This window comes from Chaetodon auriga, chromosome 20 (genome assembly GCF_051107435.1).
Source record: "Chaetodon auriga isolate fChaAug3 chromosome 20, fChaAug3.hap1, whole genome shotgun sequence".
Taxonomy (NCBI): Eukaryota; Metazoa; Chordata; class Actinopteri; order Chaetodontiformes; family Chaetodontidae; genus Chaetodon; species Chaetodon auriga.
The window spans coordinates 11543799-11555795 of record NC_135093.1 but is presented as its reverse complement, the minus strand read 5'-3'; the positions used below and the strand labels follow the sequence as shown (position 1 = coordinate 11555795).

Sequence of the window (11997 nt, the reverse complement as noted above, 5' to 3'; positions counted from 1 at the left end):
ACACATCCCCTCATCTTAGGCCGCTTCCACACCCCTCCCCCTCCCTCCCTACCCCCCCACCCCCACCACGTCTCCATCCTCCCCTCCTCCTCTTCCTCCTCCTCCTCCTCCTCCTCCCTGCGTCCTCTCTTTCCTGTTCTCGCTGCGGTGTTGCTATAGCAACGGAGAAATGTGGGAATACCTCCGTCCTTCAGAGCGCAGGAGAGAGAGAGGGCGAGAGAGAGAGAGAGAGAGAGATAGAAGGAGGCAGATAGGAAGAGGGAGAGGATGGGAGACAGACAGAGAGTGAAGGGGCAGACAAGAGGAGAGGAGAGGAGGGAAGGGAAGGAAGTGTGGAAAAGACTGTTAATTAAAAGACAGAGAGTGAGCGGCTGTGACTCACTGCCTGAATGGACACCATTGCCTGTCACTTAGCCCCTGACTCCAAGTCCTCCCCCTCCTCCACCCTCCACTCCCTAAAAGCGACCCTCCCATTGATATTCAGTCTCCGCGGTAAAGAAGACGCCACTGTTATCTGACTGGAGGCGTGGGTGCCAGCGTGGGTGGGGGTGGGCTCGACCGAGATGGCACGGTGTCGCACAGCCACGGCGTAGCTTCACGCTGGGCCCTACGCACGCCATTTGTTTGACGATCCGTGTGTTCTGGATGTCTCCATTTGTAGTGAGGCTGCAGTTTCCATGACAACGCTCGGACTAAAATAGCACCCCGCTTTCCTCCCTCTCTCTCCCCCCCCCCCCCCTTTCTCTCCCTCCCATCCTGCGTTCACAGCGCACTCATAACTGTTCATTCCTGATCTTGGGCCTCGTTCTATCAGGCTGAGATGTCCCATACTGCTCATCTCCATTCATCATATGGATTGAAACACATGAAAGCCCCCCCACCAGCACCACTTCCTCCTCCATCCCCCCACCATCACCATCACAGCTTTCACACACACACACACACACACACACACACACACACACACACACAAGCGTGCACACGTACACGCGCATCACTTCTCCTCCCACCTCTTATCTCCCATTTTCAGTCTCTCGGTCGCCCTGCAACAGATTCTGTCAACATGCATCAACCTCTGCGCTGCCATGACAACGGTCTTGAAAATCACCGCAATTATTTCAACAAAGACAAAAACACTACAGCCACTTGGGTGAGAGAGAGAGAGAGAGAGAGAGAGAGAGAGAGAGAGAGAGAGAGAGAGGGCTGGGGGGTGGGGTGGGGGTGTATATGTTTACTGTGTGTGTATTTGTGTTTGTGTAAGTGACAAACAGAGAGATGTGGGTCTGTACATGCTGTTTAGTGACCCCTCAATGAACTGGTGTGTATGAAATGTAGTGTTTTCTGCAGTACATGCGCACATGTTGGTGTGTGTGTTGTGTGTGTGTGTGTGTGTGTGTGTGTGTGTGTGTGTGTGTGTGTGTGTGTGTGTGTGTGTGTGTCTTTTGGCCTCATGTGTTGAAACTCCTTTCTTCTCCTTCACCCAGACCCTTGAGTATGCATATGTTGTTCTGTACATCAGTGCAGGTGGACTCACTGACCCATTTGTACAGGTGCATGGTTTTTCAAAGCCAACCTGTACCAGCTAAAGTACCACGTGTGTGTGTCTGTGTGTATGTATGTGTGTGTTACACAGTACGAGGTTTTCTATACACTGCTGTGAGAGAAAGAATAAAACAGATGCGCAGAGAGAGGTCTGCACAGTGGTGGAAAGTAATTAAACATCTACTCAAGTACTGAGGTCTACTTTAATGCATTATATTTCATACTGAACCCTATGCAGATTATTTTCAAAGGAAAATTTGGTATTTTTTAACCTGGACCCTACTTTCCAATGTTTTTGTATCTAAGTGCACAATGGGGACAACATTTTTTGAAGTTGGCCCAGCATTGAGTGAGAGTGCCGCAGCCGGCAGTCGCGAAACAAGCTGCAATCTTATCCTCTGGGACATTTGTGCACCGTCAAAGTACGTCCACTGAAAGTGCTTGTTTTCGCCACTGATGGGCTCAGATTGTTACTCCAAGTGTCTGACGACATAACGGAGAGGATCTCAACAGAGACTGACCTTTTTGTTAAAGAGGAAAATCCTTTTAATTTAACCAGAAACAGCCACCATATGGTTCTCCTCAGAGTGTCCATTGACAAGATAAACCTTCTTGATTCATCCACTGTTCCAGCAATTGAAATAAACCCTAAATTCAAGGAGTTAGATCTGAAATTATTCCAGCTCTGCACGCTGATTCTCTGATGCTGACCTCCGTCTCACTCCTCTCCTGATATTTAAGGTTGTGGTGGAGTTAAGGCTTTATTTCAATCGTACCAGAATTTGACACAAACCTCCTTGATCAAAGTCCTGTGCGTGACCCGTCCAACCACCCAAACCTCCTACATCATTTGACCCGTTAGGACTGAGAACAAGCTGTCGATAGAGATCTATTGGTCTACCCTGCATGTTGAAGAATGACGTTGAAGGGTAGCCAAAGCCTTCCTGATGCAGCGTCTTGGGAATGAAAACGAGTTGTCTGGGGACAATTTTCAGCAACAGATTTAGCGAGTGAATGAGTATTTACATCAGCAGGACATGAATGAGGGAATGACTCAAAATAAGCGACAATGTCCGTGTTTCTTTTAATAGAAGAACATGTCATCCCAGTGCAACGGCGTGGTTTAATTATGTGTTGTTGATGTTGATGATGGATGTTTACGGCACAGAAGAATGCACCAAATTATAATATATGATAAATATAGAGTAGTACCATACTTAGCTTTAAAATAATATTTGGATGAGTGTTTTTACCTTGTGGTATTGTTACTTTAACTTTAATAAAGTGAACGCTTCCACTGCTTCTTCCTCATGTAAGCTGCCAGCTTTCTCTAGTCTGAATTCTGTCAGTGTGTGTGTGCAAGTCTATGTGCGTTCTGTTATTTCAGACTAATGTCAATAAAGTCTTAACATAATGATTCGAGCATCTGTGTTACGCTGACAAGCCACCGCCTTGAATACGACATTGTGTATTGCTTTGTACAATAGATCCTATCTCACACTTATCAAATATGATGTCAACGCTCTATAGCTCTAAATCTTCACACTCACTAATCCCATTGTATCCCACAAAGCTGCTTTGATACTAACAGACACTTACACGTGTGTCGAGTCAGGGAAAACGCTGCAGGCCCTGTAATTTTGGGGCCAAACCCACGGCGGATGACATAGCAAGTTATAATGAATGTTTGTGGCCCTGGGCAAGTGTGTAAGTGTGTACGTGTGTGTTTATGCTTGTAGGAGTACAATTTGAGAAGCCAGGTGGGTGCATCTTAACTTAGCCCATTTCTTTGTCATGGTGTTATTCCAAAGCCAGTCTGTCCTTAAGAATATACTGCACCACTGTGGCTTTGAAGAGGAGTTATCCACACTGAGGGGCCAAACATGTATTCTTAAGTTCAAAAGCTGACTCAAATATGTCTGCAAGGAGGGGGGGGGTCTTGTCACTGCGCAGCGGGGGATTGGCAGAGACAGTGATTTGGACTCCAGTCGACGATGAAGTAGATTGGGACCAGAAATCCCTGGGGAGAGAGAGAGAGACACAAGGTCAGGTAGGAGGGCTATAAAAGCACTCCCTCCTTTACTGGAACATGCACTTAATGTCAATCTGGGTATGACTGGAGATTTGGGATGCACAGCAGTCCGCTTCAAAATGCAAAATGTGTGAACAAGCATGGTGAGGTAAGTGCACATGTTCATTTAGTGTACGTGATCCGCTAAATCTTTTTTGACAAGGCATCTTGTTGTGCATGTAGTCTACTGTTCATGGCATTGTATCCATATATTCTTTATGAGTGTTTAAACCAAGTTGACGGGGCGACGGCGTTACAGCACATTAAAAAAACATGCGCAAACATGCATGTTTTATGTTATATGACTGATCTAAAAGGCACATTTTGCACAACCTTTGCTCGATTAATGTGCAATTTTTGCTACTGATATCTTTTCTAATTGAAATTTCAAGACGTTTTTCCCCTCATGCAACCAGGGGAACTCTGTGAAGGAGGCTGAGATCGACAAGTCAACAAGATGTGGAGGATCCAGAAAAGTTTGGGCTGTTTACTCCTTCTCTGTTGCACCTGCCTGACTGAGTGCCGGGTGCTGAAGTTTGTCGTAGCCGTAAGTCTACAGAGTCTTTTTCCTTCCTGTGTGCATAATTAACAATGATGACTTTTCAACATAATATTACAAGTTCACGCTAATTCGACTTATCACACTGTAATAACATGCAAGATGTCCGGACAGAGTTACTTGTTGAATGCTAGAATTTTAACATCACCTGGAAGCCACTTTCGATCACACAGGAGTGACATTACTGTACGCTGCTGCTGATTACATTGCATTTTTCTGCTCAGCGAGCATTATTATGTTTACACATTTATGTCACAGAGGATTACTTTGAGCCTAAACTCCAACAGTGTCAACCATATCTCTCCCAGACACTACTGCTTTGTTCACGAAGCTCTTTGCATATCTTTCTTTTACACTATAGTTCAACAATAGAATGAATAAGACGATTTAAGGATTTAAGCGGAAATCACAAATAGTTCTCCTGTGATGTGGCAGCTTTTTATTTTAGTTTATTTATTTTATTTTTTATCTGTTTAAGACCCATAACTGCCTCATATATTACACTAGCGTGTTTCTCACTCATGAATGAGTTCTTATATATAATAATATGTCTGTTGTCCGTTACACTGACAGACTACAATTTAATCTATGCTGCGTTTTAACAGTAATCTTTTTTTTTTTTTTTTTTTTTGATAAAGTAATGGTTAGGTTTACTACTTGACATCTAGCAGTTCAATTTTATTGTTAAGTGCCTCATCAGTGTGCTATCTGCATTCATCTGATTCAATCTTTAAGTGGATGTGCATAATTATTTGTTAATAATTAATTTTTGAAATGTATTTTAATTCACCTGTTTTATTATTTTGCAGATGAGTGAATTTAAGTTTGTTATAGTTCAGTTCATGTTCAACTCTAGAAACGCCTTATGCATCAAGAAAGATGATGACTGCACTAAAAGCAAACCATTACTTTGTTGACTTGTCTTTGCGGTTCGCTTTTTCTTGAGGTTTCACAGGAGTGAATCACATGTGTCAATAATCCACTTTAATCAACGTGTGTGTCATGCCACAGCTCAAAGTGAGCAATGGATGCAGCTCCAGCATTTGTGTCTTGATGGTATCATCAGAGTGACTCTTCCGTGTCTCAAATCCTGACTGAATTGTCCGATCGCTATTTCTGACTTCTGTCTCAGGGTGGATTTTTCTCTAAAGTAAAGAGTGTAATGGCTGGCACAGTGGCAAGGCGTCTGAATCCATGTGACATAATCTGTTATGACTTCAAAGGTGTTCAGGCACGGTGATCGATCGCCGATTGAGTCATATCCCAGAGATCCTCATGGGGAGGAAGTGTGGGCGCAGGGCTTTGGACAGCTGACTGAGGTACTGGATGATACCCTGTGTATGTACATGTGATCATTATTATTTTGTCAAGCAGGATTTGGCAAACAAAACAATCACTTATAATGAGTTTTCAGGTGTAGATGGTGCTTATGTTTATAAAATCCATCCATTAATACATTAATTTGACAATGAATCCACTTACAGGTGGGTATTTACAGAGTGTCTAGGCTCCCTTTGTACCTCTATATAGGCCCGGGTGCAGTCGCTTAAAAATGTATTTCACATGAAATCAAAATAAAATCAGTTTCTAATAAACTGAAGTCTTGAGGTGGAATAAAAGCTTGTTGTAGATTTTTAATTAAATTCCTTCCTACTCTGATATTGCTCTGTTCTCAGGCAATTAGCCAGTTTACAGTGAGCAAACTTATTATTTGTGGCTCTGGGAGGCCCCTTAGAAGGGGACAGATTTGTTATTTTATGTAAATATGTTGAATTTGACCATAATTCTGCCAGATATTCAGCAAAAAGGTCAGATTCAACAAAGATGAACTGTGCTGGCAATTTTCCTTTCAGCTGGGCATGAAACAACAGTTCGAGCTGGGCAGGTTTCTCAGGAGACGTTATGGAAACTTCCTCAGTGAGGACTACAACAACAGAGAGGTGGGTGTATTTGTGCATGCATGTAAGTCTGTGCGTGTGAATATCTGTTTTTCCCCTGGTCTTGGTCTGCTGATGTCCCCCTGTGACAATGTCACGCGTGTCCTCGCGCCAACATGCAAAATCAAACTCATGTGTGGCCAGCCACCATCTGTAATGGCTTTAACAACATACACTAAGTTAATGAGCATGACTCATGTTGGTGATATCACTGCCATGGCCTTGTAATTTGCTGTAACATGTGGGGTAATCTTGCCCCTGGGCTCCATGTACAGTACAGTTGGCAGCATGCATGTAGCTTCAGTGTGCCCCTAGGCTGCATGCTGAGCATACTGTCATTAGGAAGATATGATTTCCTTTTCCTGCCTCTGTTATTTTTTACAGTCGCTGCCTTTTCTTCCTCCCTCTCCGTCCTTGCCTTCAGTCCTCTTCTCCCTCTCTTGAATAACACGCAATTACCTCAAAAATAACAACTCTTCTCAGTACCTGTCATTGGTGATTTGTCGCCCAAGTCTCAGTCAACTTGCACCGTACCTTTCCCCACGCTGCCATGTCTGTTTTAATTTGACAAAAGGAGGGAGGGGAGAAAGAAGCGTTCTCGGCATCACAGGAACATCCAACCTTATCAGTGTGACTTACTGTGTGCAAAAACCTGACATGGGGTGACAGAGAGATATAGACGAGCGAAGGCTGATGTCAGAAGAGATCACAGTAAGGAGGATCTTTCCCCCTCCTCCCTCTCTCATCCATTTGGATCTCCTCTGACTCCCCTCCTCTTCATGTTAAGGGAATACCTCAGTTGACTTGAGATAAATACGGCTCACTCATGTTACACTGCTGCTTTGCTGGGTGCATTTATTCTGCATCTTTATTAGATAAAAATAGAAACAGAACGATGTGCATTTCCACCTTGCAAATGCAAATTCTTTTGTGTTTCCAAGTGCATTTCCTCTTTCTATAAAAAGCAAACTAATCCTGAGTGTCTCATTTGGAAGAAGTAGACAGTGGTATTAGTGACAGACCAACTGAGCACTAACATATGCATGCATTTTAATACCATGTTCCCAACAGTTATACGTGAGGAGCACCGACTACGACCGCACTCTGATGAGTGCCCAGGCCTGTCTTGCTGGGATGTTCCCCCCAGCCAGACGCCCGGCTCCCATCATGCCCCAGTTACCGTGGCGGCCTATTCCCGTGCACACCATCCCCAGGGCCCAGGACAAGGTGGGCTGCCGAGCCACATAAATATTTCCTTTCACCCAGTAGCCATACACAGCTGAAAAGAAACGTGTACAAGTTAATTTGAGTCTCTCTCTGTAGCTCCATGTTGCTGTCGTGCTCACCTCAGCTGTGAACGGGGGGTACTGAAATTCCCTACTGTTTAAAAGTGTGAAATGAACATATAATTGTGCCCAAAAGACCTACAATACCTGCTGGAAATGCACATTATTTCCACTGATGCTGTGCTGTTGTTTTCAATTTCTCAAGCTGTTGAAGTCACCGGGCAAAGACTGTCCACGGTTCAGAGCGCTGATGACGGAGACCTTTGAGAGTCAGCCCTACCAGAGGTTCCTCAGGGCTCACCAGGTGAGACAAACCCCAGAAGAAGTCAGCCCTCTATGTAAACTGTACTGTAACTCATCTGCTCAGTGACCTGAAAGCTCTACTCAGTTAAGGATCACCTTTTCCATGAGTCACGTCTGTTAACCACTAAAAACTTGTTTGTAACTCTGTTGTTTTTGTGAACATCAGAGTAATCAAAATTGCTGTGAATAATACTCTTCCTCACCTCAGCTTCTTTTGTCCATGCCTCGGTTCGTAAATTAACAAACGCTGTGAAATGCACATTTCGTTGCTGGGTGAAATATATACTTCACAGTTGCTGGTGCCAACGTTATCAGCACCTCCAGTGGACGTGTTAGTTATGCTGTAGACATCATGTCCTCTCAGAGATTTTCTCAGGCACGGTGACTCCAGTGCCTAGAAAAAGCTGCACAGTGCAATTTCTCTCACATTCTCAGAGACGCTAATTAACGGTTGGATTGAATTAGATTAAGAATTACAATGAAAACGTTTTAATTAAACTGAGTCCCATGTGCTGCCTATTCAGGTGGCGTCGGAGAGGAGGACTGGCCCTCCTGCACTGAATTTTAACACCCTCTGCTGGATGCACAGTACCTCCAAGTTTTATACAAGAACCAAAATGGTGCCATTTTTCAGTGTGCTGTCTGACCAAACGTTGAATTTACAACAATCGCTGAATCGGCAAACAACACTGATATAATTAACCAGCTAATGTCTGCAATGTCGAGATCTGTACGCTGAAACCAATGAATGGTTAGTTTATCAGTGGATCCTAAATAAAAACTTCATACAATGTAAGTACTGCTTGTCTTTGAGCAAAAGTAATTGTACCTAAGTACAGCTTCACTGCATCACAGATTATGATACGCTCATAAGATATGATGCAACCTTTTGGCTTGTGATCCTTTAAAGAAATGTAGTGTCTAGTTTGGGCCCCTTGTAAGCAGATTCACCAAACTGAGATTTCCCCTGTGAACCTCTCACGGGGATTCATTTAAATGACTTAAAGTGGCAAAAACATCCAACATTTCACACAAAAGCAAAAATTAAGGTCCAAAATATGCATAAAAATCTTTGCTGCAGAACATTTTCTTCTTCTCTACCCCATTAATCATCTGATGACCACCCACATTTGTACTGTGACCCTGGGTGCAACCCCCCAAGATGCACTCAACTACTGAACTGTAGAAAAAGCAGTTAGAAGTAATTCCACTTTGGACTATCTTCAGCATGAAAATACTACAGTATTTGCACACTGATGTGTCAGTATTAGACAAATAATGGGATATTTAATAATATATGCAGCAGCCCCAGCTACATTCTTACTTGTATTTAGCCTATAAAACTACTGTTTTACTTCAGTAGGATTTTGAATGGAGAACTACTACTATATTTTTACACGAGTAAAGGATCTAAATATTTCTTCGAACTTCGATGTTTGAATGTGCTAACTCTTTTCTTCACATTGCAGTACTTTGTGGAGGCACTTTCAAACCACACTGGCTACCCCATCTCCAAACTGGTTGGCAAAAAAATATGGAGGGTCTATGACACTCTTACCTGTCAGGTATTCTTCATATGTCATAGCAAGCACATAGAGACACACATAAACACAAGCAGCTTGTACACCGCCTGTATTCTGCAGTTTCTACAAACTACTGACACAAACACCAGCTGCAGAGAAGTGAGGGAAATGAGAAGGGATCTGTTTTCTCCTACATATCTGCAGAAACATGGGGAGGGGGTTGGAGCGTGGGTAAATCATTTTTATACATACAGTAAGACATGAATAGGAGAACATATTGAAATGATAATTAAAGCATTGTGAGATGGGTGGATTCTAGGCCAGGTTGAATACGCTCATTCACACTTGCAAAATGAGCATCTGTTATCTTCAGACCAGCGCTAAATATAGCCGGGATAATGGAAACGATGAAATACAGCCATTTAAACCCCCTTTGTTGCGATTCGTGTGTTGTGTGATGTGATTATTAGCGTGATGCGGGGTAATGAATGCTATTTTCTTGTGTAGAGGATCCATAACTTGACTCTCCCACGCTGGGCCACCCAAGATGTTCTGGACACCCTGAAGAGAGTGGCATCATTTGAGGTCATGTACAGCATCCTCAGTCACAAGCGGAAAGAGAAGGCCAGGCTCTCGGGAGGTGAGGATTCACATTAGAGGCAATTCATTTAAAGCAGCATTCTGAGAAAAAAAATGGCACTGGAGTGAAAAAGCTCACTGTGTCTGCGGTTGTGACCGCTGGCCGAGGCTTTGTTTACGCCTCAGACAGTGTAAAGTGCTGCGTCGGGTTTCCCAAAAGCATATTAGCACATGTGAACTAATGGGAGAAAGATGATTGCAGCGCTAAGACAAGATGCTCAGTAAGGTCAAACGGATTTTGTTGGTGTCTGAGAAAATTTCATTTGCACTGTTGACACCAATGTGTTAATTTACCAGGGGTCCTACTGAATGCCATCCTGAGGAATTTCTCCAGGGCTGTAGAGCAAGGGAGCACTCTCAGATTCATTATGTACTCAGCTGTAAGTTCAATGTTTGGGCACACATATTTGTCATTTATTGTGCAGACTTCTGTTTCATGTCTCCTCACCTACTTCTACATTATTGCTGTGCTGTTGGTTTCTAGCATGACTCTACACTCATCACCCTCCAGGCGGCTCTGGACGTGTACAACGGCCTCCTTCCTCCTTATGCTGCCTGTCAACTCTTCGAGTTCTACCAGGAGTATGATGGGTAATGTCAGTGTAACTTTGTGCACTCTCCTCCTTGCATGTTTAATTGCACTATCTAGGTCAGATGGCCAAAACACACCCACATTTCAGCAAATGCATTCAACCACTGAAGTATATTTCTGTTTTCCTTTTCAATTCAGCGGAAATCTGGCAGCCATCCAGGTGTGCGATGGCCAAATTAGCACATGATACAAAGCCGTTTAAATAACACTTACCACAACTGTTTATCATCTCATTGTGTTGATCCTAATAAATCCCCAGTTCATATTCTGTGGAGCTGTACTACCGCAATGAGTCCTGGCACGACCCCTACCCCAACCCTGCGCCAGGATGCAATGGATTGAACCCGTGCCCTTTACCCATGTTCACTGAGCTGGTGCAGGACGTAGTGGCAGACAACTGGGAGGCTGAATGCGGCTTAAGGACAAAATGGTCCAGCACAGGTGAAGAGGACAATGTTTTAGGCTATATAGTCTCCTGCTTGCATTGACTCTATTATAATATTTTGGCATCGTTATGGTTTCACTGCAATATGTTTATTCACTTTGGGGAGCAATGAGGGGATTTTCAGCGCAGACGGTCTGATTTAAAAAATATCAAGGCTTTTGGAAATCTTCCAAATGTTCCACATTCACATGCACCTAAACAGGCTTGTTGTCTCCCACAGGTGTTGTCACAGCTCTTGCAGTGGCTGTGGGCCTCCTGGCGGTGGCGCTGTTGTTCAGCATAGGAGTGGCTATCCACAGAAGGAGAGCACACTACTCCAGGGAGGTGTAGTGCAGATGCCTTTCACACATGAGCCAAAAATACAGAAAGGTGTGGAAACAGCTCTAACAATAATAATGTGCTGTGTATTTTGAAATTTCAGATCCTGATAGGGTGAGTGTGGAGGGTCTGTGAGCTCTTGTGTGACTAAAAGAATATACAGCATGTACATGAAAAGTTATGGAAAATATTTTAACAGAGAAATAAAACACGTTCAAAATACACAATGACTATCGCAGGCATGACTAAATTTTATTTGATTCACTCTTGACAGTGTGTACTCTACCTACTGACATTCATTGTTCAATCACTGTTTGGTTCATATCATTTCACATTCTTCACTGGTCAGTCTCTCACTTCTTCTCTGGCTCTGTGGCAACTGTGGGACAACAGGACAGATGATGAGCGTTTGGTTTTGTTGTAATAAGCTCAAATGTAATGGCAAGTATTGTGTTTTCATATATTTAGGTAAGAATCTTTTTCGTGTCCATGTTCAACAATTCAGTTCTGCATCACATTATCAAAACCAACCACCTAATGATCTGCACATCTCGTCCTCCTCCCCCATCGGCCCTCTCCTCCCCTCTGTTCTTACCTCGGACGTTCAGCTGGCACTCCACTTCGTCCTTTCCCAGGTCATTGACAGCCATGCAGGAGTATTTGCCTCCATCAAAGGTGCTTGGCTTGCGAATGTTAAGGGTCAGCACTCCCTGATTGTTCTGCATCAAGTATTTGGGATCCTCACCAATGATCATCTTGTTCTTCATCCAGACAATCTTAGG

At 43.6% G+C, this 11997-nt stretch overlaps 2 protein-coding genes across 9 annotated transcripts in view; one reads left to right on the top strand and one right to left on the bottom strand.

Moving 5' to 3' along the window:
- Window positions 1-3341: 3341 nt before the first annotated feature.
- Window positions 3342-11446, top strand: LOC143339001 (testicular acid phosphatase homolog). The gene is made up of 12 exons (XM_076759963.1): window positions 3342-3722; window positions 4030-4160; window positions 5396-5491; window positions 6026-6112; window positions 7181-7336; window positions 7601-7699; window positions 9168-9263; window positions 9729-9861; window positions 10158-10240; window positions 10345-10451; window positions 10712-10893; window positions 11118-11446. The coding sequence occupies exons 2-12, from the start codon at window positions 4071-4073 to the stop codon at window positions 11225-11227; spliced, it is 1239 nt and encodes a 412-aa protein (XP_076616078.1). The 5' UTR covers window positions 3342-3722; window positions 4030-4070; the 3' UTR covers window positions 11228-11446.
- The window catches only part of LOC143339000 (myosin-binding protein C, fast-type-like), a 23858-nt gene continuing 23307 nt past the window's right edge, over window positions 11447-11997 (bottom strand). For all 8 annotated transcript variants that reach the window (XM_076759961.1, XM_076759957.1, XM_076759960.1 and 5 more), the window contains 2 exons: window positions 11811-11997; window positions 11447-11594 (listed from right to left, as the gene is read on the bottom strand). In XM_076759961.1, the coding sequence (XP_076616076.1) occupies window positions 11569-11594; window positions 11811-11997 (213 nt within the window). In that variant the 3' untranslated portion in view covers window positions 11447-11568. The remainder of the gene's footprint in view (window positions 11595-11810) is intronic.

What these genes read in the sequence shown, in the direction of transcription:
- LOC143339001 (XM_076759963.1), top strand. Translation starts at nt 4,071, where the DNA reads ATGTGGAGGATCCAGAAAAGTTTGGGCTGTTTACTCCTTCTCTGTTGC. An exon ending in TCCCCAGGGCCCAGGACAAG is followed by an intron (nt 7,337 to 7,600) that starts GTGGGCTGCCGA and finishes CAATTTCTCAAG; the next exon opens with CTGTTGAAGTCACCGGGCAA. An exon ending in GACAAAATGGTCCAGCACAG is followed by an intron (nt 10,894 to 11,117) that starts GTGAAGAGGACA and finishes TGTCTCCCACAG; the next exon opens with GTGTTGTCACAGCTCTTGCA.